Genomic DNA, 22,376 nt, shown 5'->3' on the forward strand with positions numbered 1-22,376 from the left:
TCTCTGTACACAGAGAGCTGTTACCCTTCCCTTCATAGTTATGACACACCCAGACAGTCTTTACCGCAAAAAAGGTCAACAGTTATTGCAATACTGGGTGTTGCAGCCATCTAGACAACTTTAACTCTGCTCTCTGTAGGATGATGCTGTATTTCCTAGTTTATGTGGTTTGATTTGGGTGATGTTTATTCTTTAAAACTTTAACCGTTTAAGGACTGTTTGACACATTGGATTTGTGAACTACTATAATATGTTGCTATTAATCAGAAGTGTTCACAGGGAGAGGCACAGTGCATGGTGTGTAGAGTAATTGTTATTGATTGTGGGCCAAGGAAGAGGGATACAGTATTATGGCAGGAGTCACCAGACGGTGCTATTAGTCTTACAAGTTCTTTTTCTTAGATGCGAACAGTGCACACACTGGGGGGAAAAATGTATTGTTGCTAATTTTGTGATGCAAGTTATTTTGGAGGCCTGTTGCAAACAGTGGGAGTGTTTGCTCTATTCTCAATATTTCAGTTATTTCCTGCAAACCAAGCATCAGTTTTTGGATTGAGATTTCTGAAAGGGGATTGCCTTCACACTGTTTGTGACAACCTCTGTTCAAGGACTGGCGTATACAGCATAAATAAATAAATTTAGAAAATAACCTGACTCCATGAAATTGATTTCCTTTTCAATGAGAAACCAACTCGCAAAGCTCTGAAATGAGTGCTGAAAGGTTTCCAATGTCCCTGAAAAACCATATTAACTGCCAAACTATGCAAGTAGATCAAACACTTAAGTACTATATTGTGCAAACAGTGGTTCTGAAATATTTAGAGGAGGAAAAGCCACTTCCTGAATTTGTAAGTGTGTTTTGGAACTTGCCTTTGTTTCTGCTTTGAAATATACATAAAACTTAGGTATGGTCCCACAATTTACTTTGAGTATCAGGCTTGAAAGTGTACAGCTGTACATCCAGCTGTTAACCATGGGGAGGGGAAGAAGAAGAGAAATGGATTGCAACAATTGCAGTTTCCTTTATGGGTGGTAGAAATAGCACATTGTGGCACTCCTTTTAGCTTGTGTCTGTGGCTTTGTACTTTTGTATGCAACAATTAAATTTTTACTCCTGGGGGAATTCTACGCCAAATAATTAAAAATTCTGTGCACATTTTAAAATTCTACAAAATTCTGCAAATTATATTTGTCAAAATAACTATATAACACACCAGTTTCAGTTATTTTGGTAATTTATTCCAAAATATCTGTCAGCAAATGTCTATAACAATACAGATACAGACAAAAATTCCCCCAGGAGTAGAGTTAAAGAAACCCTTATGACAGCCCAGTCCCTGTTTCTCTGCCCCCTCCCTATCAGAGCCCAGCCGGGGGGCCAGACACTCTCATCCCCTCCCACCCAGAGCCCAGCTGCGTCCCCCCAGCCCAACCCAGACATTCACATCCCCTACTCTCCAGAGGCCAGCTGCGGACCCCCACCCACAGCCCAGATGCTCACACCCTCTACCCCCCCAGAGCCCAAGGATCCATAGGGAAAAACAGTCTGATGCTGGGTCCCGGGCTTGCACAGAGTTTCTTGCACAGTGCCACCACCTCCTTCCTTTAGCGCGTGCCGGGAACTGCAGCTGCTAGGAACACTCCAGTTCCCTCCCGCACCCCCTGGCCTTATCTTCTATTTGTGAGCTGCGCTCGGCCAGGTCAAGCGGCCCCTAGTGGCAGCCAACATCTCTGCATCCCATTTGGGGGGGAGGGAGGAATGGAGGGGGATTTTGCACTCACAACGTTCATTTCTGCATTGCACAGTGGCGCAAAATTCCCCCAGCAGTAATTTTTTGTGTGTACCAAGTGTCTCAGTTTCAGGGCAATTGCACCTGTATTCCCCCTCTGTAGTCCACTAAGGGCACATGCTTTAGGCTTCCATCTCCCAGCCTTCTCCTGTGTGAAGACCTATGTTTCACTCCCTTCTGACTGGAAATTTTAATGCTGCACAGCTCCCTGATTTACACTGTGATATCCCTAGCAAGCCAGTCTGCCTAAACAGGCCAGTGCCTGAGCTTGGCTTTTTCTCCAAAGACTATGACCCACTATATCCATAGTTAAAGTTAAACACACAGATCCTTCTAAGCAGGCACATTTATTCTCAAGGTAAAAGCATTAAACATATTAAAACAATATTATCTTGTTTTAGTATATATAATATATACGATATGTTAAACAATATTAAAACAATCTGCACACATGCTAAAAAGCTTATCAGAGGTCACTTTAACTCCAACCTAGGGCTCTGGTAGGTTTTTAGTCCTTCAAAACCCACAAGTGAGGTTTCCCTGTGGTTACAAGTTCATCTCTCTTAGATCCAGAACTAGGATCCAGGCTGGGCAGATCGCCATTTCTTTATATAGCTTGGGCCTTTGACCTTGGCCCTCTGTAACAGGTAATAAGCAGACAATCACCCTCTTTTCAGGGCACATCTTCAAAAGACTAGGTTTCTGCATAACCAGAACTGGGTAATTTGCATTAACCTCTGCCTAGAGATTCCCCGGGAAATCCTCTTAACACTTATTGTCTCAAAAGTCTTTACTTGTCTGACACATTTTCAATATAGTATTTTGAACTCCTAGGTCTTACATCTATCACATCTCCCTTCTAAAGAGGTTACATACAATCCTAGCCCACCATAATACATAAACTTAACACAATACGGTCTTTCAAGCTTATCACAGGCAATTGCTCTGTTGCACCATGCACTGTAGATTCTTTGTGAATGAATTTCTAACAGTTTTTATTAAACAATTTATTATACATAAATCAAAAATAAACCTGATTAGAACAACAAAGAAACATCTTAAAGTTAAACAGTGTAGTGGATGGGGAGGGGGGGGAGGGGAGGAGTGTCTCCATTTCATAGGCAACTATACTTCTTGCCTCTGCCTCTTCTCATTCTTCTCCCTTCTGGTGTTGCTATTAGCCAGATGGGCAGGGATGGTGTCCCTAGCCTTTGTTTGCCAGAAGCTGTGAATGGGCGACAGCAGATGGATCATTTGATCACTGTTCTGTTCATTCCCTCTGAGGCACCTGACACTGGCCACTATCGGAAGACAGGATACTGGGCTAGATGGACCTTTGGAATGGGTTACCATGGGAGGTGGTGGAATCTCCATCCTTAGAGGTTTTTAAGGCCTGGCTTTGACAAAGCCTTGGCTGGGATGATTTAGCTGGTGTTGGTCCTGCTTTGAGCAGGGGATTGGACTAGATGACTTCCTGAGGTCTCTTCCAACCCTAATATTCTATATTTCTATAACCCAGTATGGCTGTTCTTATGTTGAGTGTTGGGGCCCAAAGTTATCAGGGATGTTTGATGATTCAATGAGCTGGGATCCCACGTGCAATTGTCCTCGCTGCCCTGAGCTGGAACCATGGAAAGAAAGGGAGCATGGCTGTAGAGTGTGATACAGCATGGCCAGAGGACAGCAGGAGAGGGTTAGAAGGGAGCCTTATTCCCGGTAGAGGGAAGAAAGTTTGCTATAGATTAATTAGAGCACCTGAAGCCAATTAGAGCACCTGAAGTCTGTCACCTGATAAAAAAAAACTCTGCTTCAATCTGACAGGGGAAGGAGTTGGAGCAGAGAACACTTTGAAGGAGTAGAAACAGTGGATTGATGTTGGAGCAGAGAGCAGTTTGGAGGGAAGCAGAGGGAAGTTTGGAGAAGTGCTGAGGTGGGCTAAGAAGACCAAGACCCTAGGTAAAGGGACACCTGGCTTGTGCAGAGGGAGGGCAGGAAGCCCGCACAAGCTGAAGGACAGGAGAGGGAAGTAGCCCTGGGGAAGGAACCGCTAGTTCAAGCGGTTTACCGCTATCCTTAGGGCCCCTGGGCTGGGACCCGGAATAGAGGGCGGGCCCGGGTCCCTCCCTCTCCACTCCCCTCCTCTTGGACACTAGTGGGGCATTTAATATCCCAATTCAGGGGCAAGAAATGGCACCCTGAACCCCCCCGCCCCTCCCCCCAGAAGAGAAAGCGCAAGACCCATCATAGTAGTACTGGCAATTTGCCACAAGGGGTACAGTGGGAAACATCTGTTGTGCAGAATATGTCTGGGTCCTGATTGAGGGCACTAGATTGACAGTGGGCCAACAGACAGTATGCGCGCCAGCAGAGCATTCTGCTTCCGTACTGCCTCTGCTTGTCCCTCTTTAATTAGTGTCTTTGGCCAGTGCAATGCTGTCTCTGGCCACTACAACTCTCTCTGGATAGTTGCTTTTCTTTTTCCCCTCTCTGACCTCAAAAACAATCTCCAGCTCTCCATTGCTTTCATTTGGGGGAATGGGGGGAAGGAAGTCTGCAATGAGATCTCCAAACACGTCATCCTGCATTCTCTGTTTCTTCCCCCTCGGGTTAGGCAGCTGCTCAGCCACTGATAAAAGCCCTGTCTGGAGGTCTAGCCATTGCAGATGCCATGGCAGGAGAAGTATGGAAAACAAACAAGTGGTTACTGTTTCCCAGAGAGGCAAGAATACATTTTTAACATGCATTTCTGATTTCCCTCCCTGAGATAGATAAATGGGTATGTGCTCTTCATGACATGGGCTTGTAGACAGTTGATGGTCATGGCTAAGACTGCATGTTTGGGTTTAGTAGTGGTCTAACTATATAAAATCCTGTCCACCTCCTCAAAAAATTGACAGGTTATATATCCACGGCCAGACAGTTTCCTACCATCCCTGGTTTTAATATAAGTTCTTGTGAGCTGTTTGCTCTTTATCTGGCACTGGAAGGCATCCTGGTTGTGACTCTTCTTGAACAGTTAACTAGCAACGTCCACGAACCCATCTTTATTCTGATAGCTGGGCCCAAGAGCTTCCTGCGCTGTTGCTTCTCCCCAGATGGCGATTAAATCTAGGGTCTCAGAGCAGCTCTAAGCAACTGCTCAAGGCATGTTGTAAAGGGTGCTAGAGGAATATCGAGCAAATAAACCAATCCTGCGACTGAGCCTGCTTTTAAACAGGGGAGGGGCCATCTGGACAGCTTGGCCCCAGAGCAGTGGAAGGCACACAGGTAAACACACAGCTCAGTCATCAATATTCTCAAAGCAGTGCCGAGTTTCTTTAAGAGATTTTATTTCTAGAGTAGACAAGCTCCGAACATTTTTTTGCTTTTCCAGGCTTCTTTTTCTATGTGGTATGCTGATCACATGGTAATCAGAGAGCATAAGTAGTGTAATCAGATAATACATTACCTTTCAACTAAGAGGACCCGGCTCCAAGTGTGTTTTAGGTCAACAGCAGAGTATATATTGCTTTTCACCTGAACTACAGCAGGTGTTTGTTCATATTACAAATACATCATACAATCACTTTCAAAGGTCTTTTCACGGGGAAAGGATGGGTTAGTGGTGTTCTAGCAGCAGTGTTTCAATCCATATTGCTTTGTAAGGAAGCTTTTACAGTGATGTAAGAACACTGGGATCTAAAGAGGGAGACCAATCTATTTATTTTTTATTGTATAGCACTGGGAAATGCTAGGCAGTTCTCAGACGCTACATAGCTGCTCTGCTGAGTTTACAATTTAATTAGTTTCCAAGCACTATTTCTTAAATAACTTTAGAAACAATCAGATTAGTAGCTATTACATTTTTAAAAATGTTAAAAAAGTTACAGTTGCAAAGTCAAACACTCAAAAAGGAAATGACTGAACTAAGGTTGCCTGTACAATCTTAATTTGGTCTCCTGGTGTATTATGCATTAGGATATAGTCTTTGATTACATACTGCTGTATAGGCAACTTTAATTTTGGTATTTCTTAATTTCTGAGTGTTTCACTTTTCAACCATAACATTTTCTTAATGCCATTTTTTGGATTTTAATTTCCTAAACCTTTAGGAAAGCAAACGGAAAAAACCAAATTCCAGCATGGAACCATACTTATCCCCTACCTTATGCATCATCAGCAGGGTTGGGACCTTCAGGTCTACAGAACAGACCTTTACCACTTGAGCTAAAAAACCCATAGGACTAGTAAATTGTTATCCTCTAGACCAGGGGTGGCCAACCTGAGCCTGAAAAGGAGCCAGAATTTACCAAATATATGTACATTGCCAAAGAGTCACAGTAATACATCAGCAGCCCCTCATCAGCTCCCCCCGCCCCCGCTGCGCCTCCCACCCACCAGCAGCCCTGCTGATCAGCGCCTCCCCATCTCTCCCCGCACCTCCTGATCAGCTGTTTCGTGGCGTGCAGGAGGCTCAGGAGGAAGGGGCAGTTGGAGTGGGGGCAGGGCCTATGGCAGAGCCAGGGGTTGAGCAGTGAGTGGCATGCCCCAGCACATTGGAAAGTTGGCACCTGTAGCTCCAGGCCTGGAGTTGGTGCCTATACAAGGAGCCGCATATTAACTTCTGAAGAGACGCCTGTGGCTCCTGAGCCACAGGTTGGCCACCCCTGCTCTAGATGGCCCAACCACTACAAGGAGAAGTCAAGTTTTGCCAGTAAATTTCACAGCTATTTGCTAGAGATAAAGGAATGTTAGGCTCAGGAATCCTGGGTCAATTCCAGGTTCTGGAAGGGAGTGTGCTCAATGGTTATAGAATGTTCTGCCCCATACTCTAGCAGCCTATCCCTTATTCCACCCCTCTGCTCCTATCCTATTCCTTTCCATGCTCCAGTCCATGTTCCCTTCTGTTCATATTGCTCCCAGACAGTTTCTGTGCCTCCCCCCTTTGCATTCCATATAGGCACCTTTCTCCTTCTCCACACTGCCTGAGCACCAGTATGGAGCAGTGAGAGCACAGGAGAGTCTCCTTGATTTCAGTTCTCATTCCCAGTGCCACTGAACACTCAGAAGGAGCAAATGCAGAAGTCCTGCTCGGCTCTTGTAACTCTGGGATGAAGTATGCTTAGTCCTGTTGGCATGTAGGAGCTGTGTGGAGATGGAGTATGGTCAGTACAGAAGGAATCTTTGGAAAATTTAGCTGCTGGCCTCCAAAACTCTAGTAATACTGAAAATTATGATTTGCATAAAGAGTTATAAGGCGGCCAAATTTGGCCATATATCGTGGGAATAGTGAAAGGTATATCCCTGACAATAGGGCATCAAATTTTACGTTCCTCTTCCAAAACATGAAGGCACTAGAGCGTCTCAATAACTGTAAACATTTTTAACATTGTTTTCCCTATGTATTTTCCCCAACCTCATTCCCAGAACCGGTTGAACCATTTTAGCTGAAACTTTCCACAAAAATTCATTCTGAAGCAGACACCGAATTTGAAAAATTTCAGCCCAATTTAAATTTTACAAAGATATAAGCAACTCAAAACAGTCTTATAATGGAAAATGTTAGGCAACCTTAACTAGAATGTCACTACCAGTTCTACCCCCAGATGTGACTGACTTAAAAGGAGGGTGACACCAGTGCATCCAAAAATAGCACTTAGCCCAGTGTTCTTAATCTCAAAAAGTAAAATATTCAGGGATGAATTGCTTCTTGTATGGCAAATTCTTTAAGGATACAATAATTATATTACATTGGAATTCACAGGTCTTTAAACACCAAAGAATTCTACTCTTCCAGTACCACCTTGAATTAATTTGAAATATGTCTAGAAAGCCAATTAAAATTTAACAGCTACCCATTAGAATGTTTCGACCAGGGACCACCTACTACCAAACCAAAGATATTTTACATGTTTTGTTATATTACAGATCACATGATCTTTGGGCCCAGTAACTACTTCTAACCACAAGTAGAAGAATAAAGTGAAACCACAAGAATGACCAACTTACTTATTCCCTGTCTCTACGTGAAGTTCGTTGGTCACTCTGTCAAGGGCATATTTTTCCCACTGATAAAGAGCTCTTAGATCTTGCAAAATATTATCCCTCCATCTTCTTTTTGGTTTGACACATCCCAAGAGATGTGGTATGAATGACAAAATATATGCGGAAACTTCCTGCCTTTTTGAAGTCAATGTAAGTTTTTCCATTGACTTCCAGGGGGCCAGAATTTCACCCAGGATGTGTTTGTATGCAGTCAGATATTATAATTATACCATACCAAAACAGATCTCTGCCTAGACACAATAAAGTTAGTATGTACTAAGTAGACCTGTAGGTATATGGATTGAGAGTTATCTCCACTGGCTATATATATATATATATATATACACACACACACACACCTCTACCCCAATATAACGCGACCCGATATAACACGAATTCGGATATAACACGGTAAAGCAGTGCTCCGGGGGGTGGGGCTGCGCACTCCGGTGGATCAAAGCAAGTTCGATATAACGCGGTTTCACCTATAACGCGGTAAGATTTTTTTGGCTCCCAAGGACAGCGTTATATCGAGGTAGAGATGTATCTATCAATATTTTCATGTACTTTATGGTTCACACATTTGTTATTTCAGTATCAATTATTTACTTGATTACACTAATAGCCATTCCAAAAAATCAGACTTCTTTGTGACAAAGTACTAAAAGATTAAACTTGCTTATTGATCTCTGGTGATATAGGGCAAGGACTGAGGCAGGTTTTCATTCTTAGTTGTCCAAACTTTCTTTTTAATTTATTTCAATGGCTGCCACTGGAGAATAGAACACCTTGCTTTTAAAAGCTAAAACAGATTTTAAGAGTCAGTCCCTTTAACAGAAGCAACAATTTTCAGCTGTCAGGCACTGACCACCATTATTGGAATAATTTTTGTTCACAGCAACAAATCTTAATTGATGTACGGGGGGGGGGGGGGGAGGACACATTTCAGCATGATGTAATCTCTCAAATAGGACTAGTTTCTATGCATCACAGGTGTCATTTAAAATTATAACAGAAGCCACAACTTCACTTATATTTTTATGCAATAGCCTCAGCTCTGGAAGTAAACTAAGCAAGTCTATTCCACTCCGGATAAACAAAAATCACGTCTGAGAGGATAATACTGATTGAAAAACTGGGCAATTTATTGTGAAACATTCCACTATATGGATATTTCAGTCAGAGGTATTAATATAGAATACTAAAAGTAGTTCCAGTAAAAAACTGTTTTGTACCACTTCTTTTTAATAACTTCTGCACGGTTTGGTTAGGAGAATGCATCACAATGCAAAAGAACATATGCTCCTAAATGATACTACACTTTTAAGTTTTATAATATCATTCACTAGTTTTGTGGATCTTCTAAACAAAACGTTGAGACACATTCAACTGGAAGGTAGTAATTTACCTTTCCCCTACTAAGATATGCAACGCAAGAGGGATTATTATGCCACTTAAGGAACTTGTATGTTACTATATGACTTGAGTCATACTTTACTCTTGCCCTTAATCCCAAAGGCATCAGAAAAGCAGGTGAAAGTTGACAGAGAAGAAACATTTTTGCAACTGCCTTGCATAAAGCAAGATTAGGATAGGTACCATGACACTTTGTACAAGATACATGTGTTCTGGCTCTCCAAACAAGCATCTCCTTGATTTACTTAAGAAAATGGTTTTCTAATCTTTATTTTATATGATTTTATTCCTATATTAGGGCTTACAATACCTACACCATCCTTCATGATACTCCTCAAACAGGATGTCAAAGTCCAGAAATTTTTAAAGGGGAAATTCACCTTTCCCTGCACTCAGGCAATGTTATTAAGTACTGGCAGAGAATCTACATAGAGGAAAGAATTCCACCCACAAAAAAAAAAGACGAATTTATAGGCTGGAATAGAGGTCACAACTCCTCCACACCCCTTCCTCATTTACTCAGCCATGAGATCCATAGTTCCAGCCCATTGCCCCTTCTAGAGAGACCTGTTCAGGACCAGCAAGAAGCTCCCAGCACATCCACTCTGCCTGCCCAAACACACACACACCCAGTGTAATAGCCCCACAGGATTTAAATGGTGCAACACACCTTGAAAGAATTTTTCCAGTATTGCACAAGGGCTTACTGTTGATTATTATTTATAGTTTAAAAACTCAGAGGCCCTACAAAAAATCTGGTAAAATGACCCCTGCCCCAAGTAATTTACAATCTAAATTAATGACAAGATGCAATAGGTGAATGAAACTGACAGACTGCAAGCAGGGCAAGGCAACAGTAATAAGAGTGTGCTTTCACGTAGCCTAATGGTGCACACAGTGTAACTCATAATTTGCCTAGCTTTTGACTGGTAACATTCTGTAAGCTACATGGCTGAAGTAAGTCTTATGGAAAAGTCTGGAGGACAGGTAGTGGATGAATGGATTTTTGGTAGAAGATTATATCAGGTAAAAGGGACATCATGGAAAAAAAGCATAAATACTTGTGGGATAATTGGCTGTATATGTGATAAAGACTGGAGATGATGGCACGATAAAATACTAGAACTACTAGATAGGGTCTAACTAAGTTGTAGTGGGCCTTAAAAGTACAGACAGGAGACATATATATTGGGTGCTCTGGAAAAGAGGAAGCCAGTAGAGGAATACTGAGGAGAAGGTGACATGACCAACGTGACAAGCAATGAAAATTATTTTAACAGAAGCATTTGGATTAGATTTGAGGAATGCAAGGTTGCATCAGTCAAGGGTGTGGAGAATGAGATTATAGCAATCAAGATACATTTTTAAGGGCCTGGAAGATCTTTGGCAGTCTGGAAAGAGAGCCAAATTAGGTCAGACAGTTTTAATTCAAACCACCTGTTTAATTAGTTGGAAGTTCTCTCCTCCCCAGACATGTGTACACTCTCCACACCATTCTAATTCATCTTGTAATAACAGCATTTGGGCTCCCCTCTAAAGTATATAACTGATCATTAGGAACAGTATTTTTAGGGTTACACCTGGCAAAACCCAATGCATCACACACAATGACACACTCCAAATGCAAGTCTCTTAAATTAAGGTTAAATCCCCACTTCTACATGTTCACTGACACCCATGAAAATAAATCTATTTGACACAGAGCTTCTTCTTACCACATTCAGAAGAAGTATAATATATTTAGATAAATATACAGTAATGTACAGTAATAAAACCTAGGACTGTAGTACCTGAATACCTCTCCAATCTCACCACTTCCAGGTCCTCAAACAAAATCAGCACAGCAATATTATGCCTAACAACTTGTCCAAGCAAACAAAAGTAGTAACTACAAAAATCCTATAAGACCCCAAACCCTTTAATTTTGAAACACAGGTTTGGCTCTTCACCTCAAATGGCTTTGGCATATTTTGCTGAATTAAAAAAATAGCCTGAGAAATACTGTCCTTACCTGTCATTCTGATAAACTGACCACTTCCTACAATAGCTGGAGCCCTTTCTTACTGTTTCTGTCATTGTGCAACATCATCATGAGCACTTTTCAGAACCTGCCCTATTAGTAGCTCTTCATGCATACTGTGTCAATTATTTTTTTAATATTGTGAAGCTTTTATGATAGTTTGTATGAAAGACACTTATCAAAATAAAATGGAATTATTGCTCAATCATTGCTAAATTCTTACTTAAAGCTGCTATTTACACCTACTACAGTATATCTTGCCTCAAACCATTTCATCTTCTAGATCTAACATCCTGATTTGTTTATGTTTGTGCAACATTTGAAGTTAAGTGCTGTGTAGATGCTAAGCATGCCATATGCCTGTAATACATATTCAATTACTCAGTCCAGCAAGAGTGACGGCAAAGGGCAGGTTGAATTTAATATGCATTCCTAGCATATCACACACCTTCCCCTGTATTTCCCCAACAGGAAAAACTTCATAACACAACTCACTCTTCAACTACACAGATTAGCTAACACAATGACATATAAAAACAAGTATACCAAAATTTCAACCTCATATGCTACAGAACTAGGGTTGCCAACCCTCCAGGATTGTTCTGGAGTCTACAGGAATTAAAGATTAATCTTTAATTAAAAATAAAGTCATGAGATGAAACCTCCAGAAATTCATCCAACCAAAGTTGGTAACCCTATACAGAACCTGAACTCCCTCTCCCTGAATTTCTTATTGATGGAACATACTTCACTATTATAACATACAGCATAGAACAGAGCTACATTATTCACAGTCCAAGCTCCGTTCTGTGCAACAGGGCCCATAATTTGTTAAGGATGAATATAATTTACCTTAACAACAAGGAGTCTGGTGGCACCTTAAAGACTAACAGATTTATTTGGGCATAAGCTTTCACGGGTAAAAACCACACTTCTTCAGATAATTTACCTTAACTCTCGAAGTTGTATGTCTGTGAATAATTCTCTCTCCAGCAGCACGTATCGGACTGAGGGAGAGTGAATGGTGAGGGAGAAAGCCAGCTTTGTCTGCCGCACAGAAGGGGTTTTCTTGGCAGAACATGTCATGCACAGGGGGGAGGAGATCACCCTCTGGCATTAAAGACAAATAAACCGCAGCATTCTCCTGGCCTGGCCTAGGGGTGGTGGGAGACTAGCAGGGCTCACCACATCATACTTCTGCCCTTCTCCTCTCTCTCCTACCCCAAACATCACTTCCTCTTCATAGAATCATAGAATATCAGGGTTGGAAGGGACCTCAGGAGGTCATCTAGTCCAACCCCCTGCTCAAAGCAGGACCAATTCCCAACTAAATCATCCCAGCCAGGGCTTTGTCAAGCCAGGCCTTATAAACCTCCAAGGAAGGAGATTCCACCACCTCCCTAGGTAACGCATTCCAGTGCTTCACCATCCTCCTAGTGAAATAGTGTTTCCTAATATCCAACCTAGACCTCCCCCACTGCAACTTGAGACCATTGCTCCTCATTCTGTCATTTGCCACCGAGAACCCCTTCTCAGTCCCTCAACCACCCCATCTACCCCTCCCGCACCCCCTTCTCTTCTCCATAAAAGCCACAACTACCCCTCCCCCCCACTTATCCATCTTTTTCACCCCTCTGATCACCCCCTCCCCCTGCCTACCCTCAGCCCCCTACAGCACCCCGCCCCCATTCCCGTCCTGCCTCCTCACCCTCCCCCACCCCCCCACTCCGTGAACCGGCGCTGCCAGCCTGGGCCGCCCCCTACCTGTGCTTGGCAGCCGCTCTCCGGCGCTTCTTGAGCAGGCACAGCAGGACGCAGGCGGCCGCGCCGGCCACCACGGAATGACGCGCGGTCAGGTACTTGCTATAGGCGGCCATGGCGCTAGCGCGGCGGCCGGAGGATGGGGCCGAACCGAGCCCAGGCAGGGAGGCTGACGCAGGGAATGCCGGGAGCGGACGGAGGGGGCGGGGTGGGGTGTTCTGCCCCGCCCCCTCAGGCCGGCTTCGGTACGGCGGCCTCAGCTCCTCCTGTCACTCCGGCAGGCTCCGAGGGAAAGGCGGTGTGGGGCGGGCCTAGGCTGTCAGACTCTGCTAATGCCGTTATGGGGGCCGGCCTGCCCCGGGGGCCTCTGCCTGTGCCCTAGGCTGAGTGCTCCACGGCTCAGTCCCCTTGGCCCCTGGCCGCTCCCCTGTAAGGCAGAGAGACGTGTCACCTGTGGCGAGGGTGCGGCTGTTTGCAGGAGATCCGGGGGAAGCGGGAAGTGTGAGTGAGGGGGTTCCAGTGCCACCTTCCTGGGCGAGTCCCTTCACCGTCCCGAGGCTCCGCTTCTACAGCTCCCCGACTCCCTTCGCTTCCCCAAGCCTCTGCTCCTTCACCTCCTGAGTCCCTGCACCTCTGCTGCTGCACCTACCCAATCCCTGCACCTCCCCGAATCCCTTCGCTTCCCCAAGCCTTTGCTCCTTCACCTCCCGAGTCCCTGCACCTCTGCTGCTGCACCTACCCAATCCCTGCACCTCCCTGAGCCTCTGCTTCTGCACCTTATCTCTGAGAAACTGAGGTTTGTCTACACTGCGACGTTGTCGACAAAACTTTTGTCTTTCGCGGGTACTTTAAAAAGCCCCCCCCCCCCCCCCCCCGAAAGACAAAAGTTTTGCCGACACAAGCGGCAGGAGTGCTCTTCTGCCGACAAAGCTTATGCCGCTCATAGGGCTGGAAGTATTTTGTTGGAAAAAGTGTCGACACAGCCTTGTCGCTAAAAGCTGCATAGTGTAGACAAGCCCATTCAGTGGATGCATTCATAAAGACACAGTAGTAGTGAGAGCCTGAAACAGCACAGATGGGCCAGTTTTTCATCCCTGCATTCATACCCTGCACACTATTGTAATAATCTTTGTACAAACTATACCTTGTGAGGTATCATTTGAAAATTAATAGCTTGCTGGTCAATATTATCATGGTGACATATGTGCAGCTACATTATATGAACATAAACTGAAATTATGACTGATGTGTTTCCCAGACAAGTCAAAGACAAAGGACAAGCTAAGGCCTCTAGCCAGATATCATCAAAGTTGATTGACAATCACCTGTCAAGTGGCCATTCTTTGGCAAGGAAGGAGGGCAGGAACAGATGAATCTGCATTTTAGCAAGCAACAGCATGGAACCTCTTTCACCATGAGACTGTGGGATGGAACTCTATCTAGGGGAAACCCTCAGGAAAACAGGGCTTTGGAGCTATGCTCCGCTCCAGCTCCAAAAGCCCTGTTTGCTCCGGCTCCGCTCCAGCTCCAGGCAAAAACCTGCAGCTTCACTGCTCCGGAGCTGCTCCACGCTCCAGCTCCGGGCTCCGTTCCAAAGCCCTGCAGGAAAATGCTTTTCAAAGGGTGACTGGACTACAAAACGGAGGGGCAAAAACACCCCAGCGTCTCTCTTTCTCTTGCTCCCTTTCACCTAAGAAGACAAAGGAACCAGCCCAGCCGTTTGACTTTGGGGGAGTTCCTGATCTGAGAATTTGGTTAGCACTGTTGCTGGGAACCTGTAATAAGGATTTTACCTTGAACCAAGTCTAGTTTGGTAAGTTTTAGCTAATATAAAGTATTTTAACTTTATTTCTCTTGTAACCATTTCTGATTTTAATACCTTATTCTTGTACTCACTGAAAAATCTGTTTTTGTAGTTAAACAAACTTGTTTTATTTTTTAATCAAAACTAATCCAGTGTTGTGTTGTATATTGACCCCTTATGGGAGCAACTTCTAATATCTGAACAGTCTAGGAGAGGGCTGGACAGTGCAGAGCACATGCTTTTGGGGAAAATTCAGCACTGGGCATGTGTGGAGGTCATCCTACAGGTAGTAACCAAGGCTGCTGGAAGCCAGAATGTGGCTGGTATGTTGCTGACACTGGAGTCTGCATTGCTGGACCAGAGCTGTAGCTATACCTCGATACTCAGGGTGTGACCTGCATGCTGTTTATGAGTAGCCCAGTTTGGGTGCCACAACAGCAAAGCACTGTGAGGCACCCAACATTGCAGGGAAGGTGGTGATGCAACCCCTCACTGGTCTAGATTGCACCCCAGCATGTGACAGGCCAACTCCTATTTAGACACCTAAATAACTGCTGAAAAATTGGCACCTATCTGGGAACTGTACTCTTTGAAACACGCCTCTGTATTTTCAGACAGCAGGGAGGGACTGTGGTGCCTTAGGTACAAAAACAAGTGTGTGTAATCTGAGTTAATATCTGCTCGTGTAGCTTCCAGATTGCTTGTCTATCTTCTTTCTCTTTTTGCCCTTAGAACGTGTGGTATTTAAACTGCATTCACCACTGTGGTGTTTGACCACCTTATTTTAAAAGATTTTTTCGGGACTTTGGAGCTGTGCTCTGGCTCTGCTCCAGCTCCAGGCAAAAACCTGCAGCTCCACTGCTATGACTTTGCTTTGTCCAGTTGTTCCATTGTTCCAGATATATCAAGGTTAACACCTTGGAGTCTCTTGCTTACAACATTTATTTCAAACAGTATGTCATGCCACAACACTAAGCCATACAGAAATTTGAAGTTATGTATGTTTCTGGTGATTCCATTTCCCTCTGCCACTGTTCTCCCACGAACAGTTCCTGTCATAGCATTATCCTCCATAATGACATCTATGGCATCATCTATCTTCCCAATTTGGTGTTTGATAGGCTTTATCGCCTTCACTCGACTTTCCCATCATGTGGCACTCAGTGGTTTGTGTCAGAGAGGATGTTCCCAGATGTTGCTTCAAAATTTGCCATCAATGAGTTGATGCAGAGAAAAATACATAGATGCTTTGAATTACATTAAAAAATTCAGCAGCCTCACTAGAAGCTGATGCTGCATCACTGACCACCAAGTTCAATGAATGAGAACTGCATGGGACAAAAAAAGCTCGAGGGTTTAACTCTCGGATCCGTGTCTGCACTCCTCTGTTCTTTCCTCTCATGTTGGCACCATTATCGTAGCCCTGACCTCTCATGTCAGCTATCGCAATTCCCGTATCTTCCAGCTTTTTAAGAAGCACTTTTGTCATACCAGCTCCTGTAGTATCATCAATATCAATAAATTCTAGAAAATGCTCTCTGACAGTCACTATTGCAGGGACATTTTCACTAGGTTCTGCTGTTGTTACAAAACGCACCATTAAAGTCATTTGTTCCGTATGGCTGATGTCAACTGTGCAGTCCAGAATAACAGAGGAATATCTTGCTGACTTTAGATCTGCCACAATTTTCTGTTTAACTTTTGTTGCCAGTAACTGTATGATCTCATTTTGAATTGTTTTTCCAAGGTAGTGGTGTGTGTACATTTCTTGGGTGGTGACTCTTCTTAGATGCTCCTGGAGTACAGCATCAAACTCAGCCATCAGCTCCACAATTTTAAGGAAGTTTCCATTGTTTGGCACATACAGCTGATCTGAAGTGCCACGCAGTGCTAGGTTTTGGGTAGCAAGCATTCTCACAATGGCAATGAGCCTTTTCAGAACATTTTGCCAGTAAAGAGACTCTGATGCAATCTTCTCTTGATGCTGATCATCTATGATGGCTTTTAACCTTAGTTTCATCTCAAGCTCTTTCCACCTATGGAATGCTGGTGATTTGCTGCCTTCTCATGGCATGCCAGATTTCTAGCCAGATTTTTCCAGTCTTTTGTTCCAGAACCCAATGTGGCTGTAACATTAGACTGGAAGAGTTTGCAACAAAAACAGTATGCAGCATTCTGGGGTTTTGAGTACATAAGCCATGGCCTCTCCACTTTGTCACCATTGGGGATTTCATGCCAGTAATGTGTTGGATGGAAACTTCTATTTTCATTGTCTTTGGGGAACATGAAGTTTTTCACTTGCTGTGGCCCATGCAGTACAAGGAAGCCCCTCAGGCTACTGGTCAAATGGGTCCACAGTCCTGGATCATCTAGACTTAATGAACTAAACTCAGCAGCAGCTGTTTCTTGCGCCTCCACCACACTCTTCTCTGATCTATACTTTTCTTCATGAATGTGCATGGTTTCATCCATTTGAGATGGAGATATGGATGCTGCTGTAGCTGCCAGGTCACCTGCACTCTGACTAACTGGAAGATCAGGCATCTCCTCACCACTCACATCCTCACTGGGACCTCACTGTGAACATTTGTGGCTATATATCTCAGGAGAGCTCCTTCCTGCTTAGGTAGAAAAGCTTCCTTTGCTTGCTTTCTTTTTCTGAATGCTGCCCCAGAGGGGCGTTTTCTTCTTTTACTCATGACTGCTGTTCTGTGCCAGCTATAGTGGCTCTCAACACTCAATTGAAGGGAACAAATAAGCAGGCTGGTAGCAGGGCCTGAGTGAAGGAAGATATCAGCGTCTTAAGGGCCTAACTGCTCCTACTACTTCAGTTGACTGCCTGTTCTCCTCAAGTGGGTTCAGGGAAGCAGCAGGAAACAAGAAGCTCCCTGAGAAGCTGGTGTTAATCAGTCCAGGCTCCTGGGGGTGCTAGAGAGGTACATAAGAGGCTCCTCCTCCTCTCTATCCCTGCAGCTCCTGCTACTTTCTGTTATCCCCTCTCACCTTTTCTCCTGCCTGCCTGTTATGTCTCTTGTGCCCTCCTTCCTCCAGCACAGCACTCCACCATCTCTGTGATCTAGAGCAGAAAGAATACATATGTACCAGCAGCAGACACAATTTTCTACACTCTGGGTCCTAGTGGCACCCCCCCACAGTCTGACACCTGAGGCAGTCGCCTCAGTTCACCTCATGGTAAGGCCAGCCCTGCTCAAACCCTTAGCCCAGGGGTGGGCAAACTATGGCCTGCAGGCCGGATCCGGCCCACCGCTGTTTTAATCCAGCCCTCGAACTCCTACTATGGAATGGGGTCTGGGACTTGCCCCGCTCTGGCGCTCCAGCCGGGGGGCAGGGTCAGGGGGCCGTTCCGCGTGACTCCCAGAAGCAGCAGCATGTCCACCCTCTGGCTCCTAGGTGTAGGGGCAGCCGGGGGCTTTGCTCCACATGCCACCCCTGCCCCAAGCGCCTCCTCTGCAGCTCCCATTGACCGGGAACTGCAGCCAATGGGAGCTGCAGGGACGGCGCCTGCGGACGGGGCAGCGTGCAGCAGAGCCGCCTGGCTGCGCCTCTGCGTAGGACCCGAGGGGGGATATGCTGCTGCTTCCGGGAGCCATTTGAGATAAACACTGCCCGGACCCTTCACCCCTGAGCCACCCTCCCGTGCCCCAAACCCCTGCCCCAGCCCTGATTCCCCTCCTGCCCTCCAAACCCCTTGGTTCCAGCCCAGAGCACCCTCCTACACCCCAAATCCCTTATCCCCAGCCCCATGACAGAGCCCGCAAACTCAGCTGGAGCTCTCACCCCCCCCACCGCACTCCTCCCGTCCCAGCCCAGAGCCCCCTCCCTCACTCTGAACTCTTTATTTCTGGCCCCACCCCGGAGCCCGCACCCCCAGCCAGAGCCCTCACCCCCTCCCGCACTCCAACCCCAATTTCTTGAGCATTTATGGCCCGCCATACAATTTCTATACCGAGATGTGGCCTTCAGGCCAAAAAGTTTGCCCACCCCGGCCTTAGCCTCTGGCTAGTCCCCACTCTATGTTCATATTCACTATTTTGCCTTCAGGGTGGTGTTTTGCATACCTGTTGTCAGTTTTCTCCTGTTCCTGCCTCTTGGCTGGCCTCCTACATCTGACTGGCTGTATCCGGGAAGGTAGAGCGTGCCAGATTGTCATTCCTATTCCCTATAGCCACTCTTAACTGACACACAAACTACAAAAAGATTCCTCTTTAAGGACATTTCAAACCCGTAGTGGCTAGGAGTTTTCTAAACTTCCAATAAATTAGCTGAACTTTTCCCTAGTCTGATTCCTTTCTCAGTAATTACAATAGTAACTGGTCATACGGGTAACCCTGCTTCCTTGAAATCCTCAGCCCAGAACCCATCCTGAAGAGCTGGGCTGAGCACTCTGTTCCACCTGTTTAACAGGAAAACCCCTGTCCATCCTGTCTCTCTCACCCCCCACCTCCAACCCTGAGTTCTGGACATGTTATCGTTTTCATCCCCCGCCGGCATAGGATAGGCATTTTTGGAGTGAGGTGCAAGAGAAAGTGGTAGGAAGAGGTATAGGCAATCAAATGGCTTTATGGTGACCCCAAATTTTCTTCAGTTGGTCCTGCCTCCTGCACTTTTTGCTTCTTCAGTGTGTCTGCATATGCCTTTTTCTGCATTGTCAGGCACTGCACATATTTTGGTACATTTGTGATGATCTAGTCCAGGGGTAGGCAACCTACGGCATGCGTGCCGAAGGCGGCACGCGAGCTGATTTTCAGTGGCACTCACATTGCCCGGGTCCTGGCCACTGGTCTGGGAGGCTCTGCATTTTAATTTAATTTTAAATGAAACTTCTTAAACATTTAAAAAACCTTATTTACTTTACATACAACAATAGTTTAGTTTATATATTATAGACTTATAGAAAGAGACCGTCTAAAAACGTTAAAATGTATGACTGGCACACGAAACCTTAAATAAGTGTGACTAAATGAAGACTCGGCACAGCACTTCTGAAAGGTTACCGACCCCTGATCTTGTCCCTGGAATCTCATGTCCTTGTATAAAAGTAGAGTCAGCATACAGAAAGACAGAGCATGCATTTTCTGGAGTCAGGATTACTGAATCTACTTTTTTTTCTCTCACTGACTCACTATATACTTTGGACAAGTTGATAATTTCTCTGTGCTTCAGTTTCCCCATATGTTAAGTGAAACCTCACAACAATGTTTTGAGGAATAATGCATTAATATTTTAAGGGCATGAGATTCTCAGAAGAATAACGCTATAGAGGTATTATAGTTGCCCCTCTTATTGTTCAGGGCCGTGCGGATGTTCCAGTTGGTAGTAGAAATTGATGCAGTCTGATATTTTCTTTGATGCAATCTTGTTTACGAGGAATGTACAAAGTTCTGCTTTTCCAAATGTAATAACTACCAAGAACAAAAGGAGCAGTTTTTTAGCTTACAACCCTAAGCCTTTTTAGCCAGCAGACACACTTTTTCCAGGATCCCAGTGTATTCACTGACTACTGCTTGGCTTTCTTGTTTTTTTTTCCTCTGCCCCTCTCTCTGTTCTCAATTTCTGTATGTTCTGTCTTCCCTCACATGCAAACATACACCCCAACCTGGTGGTGATAACCAGTGGAACCACCTGCTAGACCTAGTATACACTTAAAATTTTGATTGACCTACCTATGTCAGTCAGGGGCATGAAAAAATTCACACCCCTGAGCACAACAGTTAAGCAGACATACACCCTGCTACAGATGTAGCTACAATTCTTCCGTCATCCTAGGCCTGGTCTACACTACGAGTTTAGGTCGAATTTAGCAGCGTTAAATCGAATTAAGCCTGGACACGTCCACACGACGAAGCCCTTTTTTTTTTTTGACTTAAAGGGCCCTTTAAACCGATTTCTTTACTCCACCTCCGACGAGGGGATTAGCACTAAAATCGGCCTTTGCAGGTCGGATTTGGGGTAGTGTGGACGGAATTCGACGTTATTGGCCTCCGGGAGCTATCCCACAGGGCTTCATTGTGACCGCTCTGGACAGCACTCTCAACTCAGATGCACTGACCAGGTAGACAGGAAAAGCCCTGCGAACTTTTGAATTTCATTTCCTGTTTGCCCAGCGTGGAGAGCACAGGTGACCACGCAGAGCTCATCAGCACAGGTAACCATGATGGAGTCCCAGGATCGCAAAAGAGCTCCAGCATGGACAGAACGGGAGTTACGGATCTGCTCGCCATATGGGGAGATGAATCAGTGCTAGCTGAACTCCGTAGCAGTAAACGAAATGGCAAAATATTAGAAAAAGTCTCAAAGGCCATGAAGGACAGAGGCCATAACAGGGACGCACAGCAGTGCCGCGTGAAAATTAAGGAGCTAAGCCAAGCCTACCACAAAGCCAGAGAGTCAAACGGAAGGTCCAGGGCAGAGCCACAAACATGCCGCTTCTATGCGGAGCTGCATGCCATGCTAGGGGGTGCAGCCACCACTACCCCAACCGTGTGCTTTGACTCCATCAATGGAGAATCACGCAACAGGGAAGCGGGTTCGGGGTACGAGGAAGATGATGACGAAGACAATGAAGATAGCTCACAGCAAGGAAGCGGAGAAACCGGTTTCCCCAACAGCCAGGATATGTTTATCACCCTGGACCTGGAACCAGTAACCCCCGAACTCACCCAAGGCGTGCTCCCAGACCCTGAGGGTACACAAGGGACCTCTGGTGAGTGTACCTTTGTAAATATTACACATGGTTTAAAAGCAAGTGTGTTTAATGATTAATGATTAATTTGCCCTGGCAATCGCGGCCAGTACAGCTACTGGAAAAGTCTGTTAACGTGTATGGGGATGGAGCAGAAATCCTCCAGGGACATCTCCAGAAAGCTCTCCTTCACGTACTCCCAAAGCCTTTGCAAAAGGTTTCTGGGGAGGGCTGCCTTATCCCGTCCGCCATGGTAGGACACTTTACCACGCCAGGCCAGTAGTACGTAGTCTGGAATCATTGCATAACAAAGCATGGCAGCGTATGGTCCCGGTGTTTGCTGGCATGCAGACAACATCCATTCCTTATCTCCCTTTGTTATCCTCAGGAGAGTGATATCATTCACGGTCACCTGGTTGAAATGGGGTGATTTTATTAAGGGGACATTCAGAGCTGCCCGTTCCTGCTCGGCTGAACAGAAATGTTCCCCGCTGTTAGCCACACGGTAGGGGGGAGGGGTGAAGTGATCATCCCAGAGAATTGGGTGTGGTGTGGGCGGGGTAGTTGGGTTTGTGCTGCATGTTAACCCGGAAACTGCAGCCCCTCCTTTTACATTGCAAACCCATTTTAAATGGCCAACCCAACGGGTGCTTGGTATGGGAAATGAAGGCGCTACTGTTTGAAACCATTCCCACATGTTAAGAAGGTTAAAAAAGCCAAAAGACTGTGGCTTACCATGGCTGCCTGCAAGCCGAAATCTGTTGTCTGGCACTGCGTGAGTGATCTCTCACACCAAACCGGCAGGCCCTCAATATAAGAAGAAAAATGCGACCTTGTAACGAAAGCACATCTGCTGTG

General features: G+C 45.3%; 1 protein-coding gene across 1 annotated transcript in view; it reads right to left on the reverse strand.

Annotated features, from left to right (window-relative positions):
* LOC112119088 (ATP-binding cassette sub-family D member 3) overlaps positions 1-13,179 on the reverse strand; it is a 65,042-nt gene extending 51,863 nt beyond the window's left edge. Inside the window, exon 1 of the mRNA XM_026655766.1 lies at positions 13,015-13,179. Coding sequence (XP_026511551.1) covers positions 13,015-13,127 — 113 coding nt within the window. The 5' untranslated portion in view covers positions 13,128-13,179. The remainder of the gene's footprint in view (positions 1-13,014) is intronic.
* Between the last annotated feature and the right edge of the window lie 9,197 nt (positions 13,180-22,376).

This window comes from Terrapene carolina, unplaced genomic scaffold, assembly GCF_002925995.2.
Source record: "Terrapene carolina triunguis isolate 2854851 unplaced genomic scaffold, T_m_triunguis-2.0 Scaffold211, whole genome shotgun sequence".
Taxonomy (NCBI): Eukaryota; Metazoa; Chordata; order Testudines; family Emydidae; genus Terrapene; species Terrapene triunguis.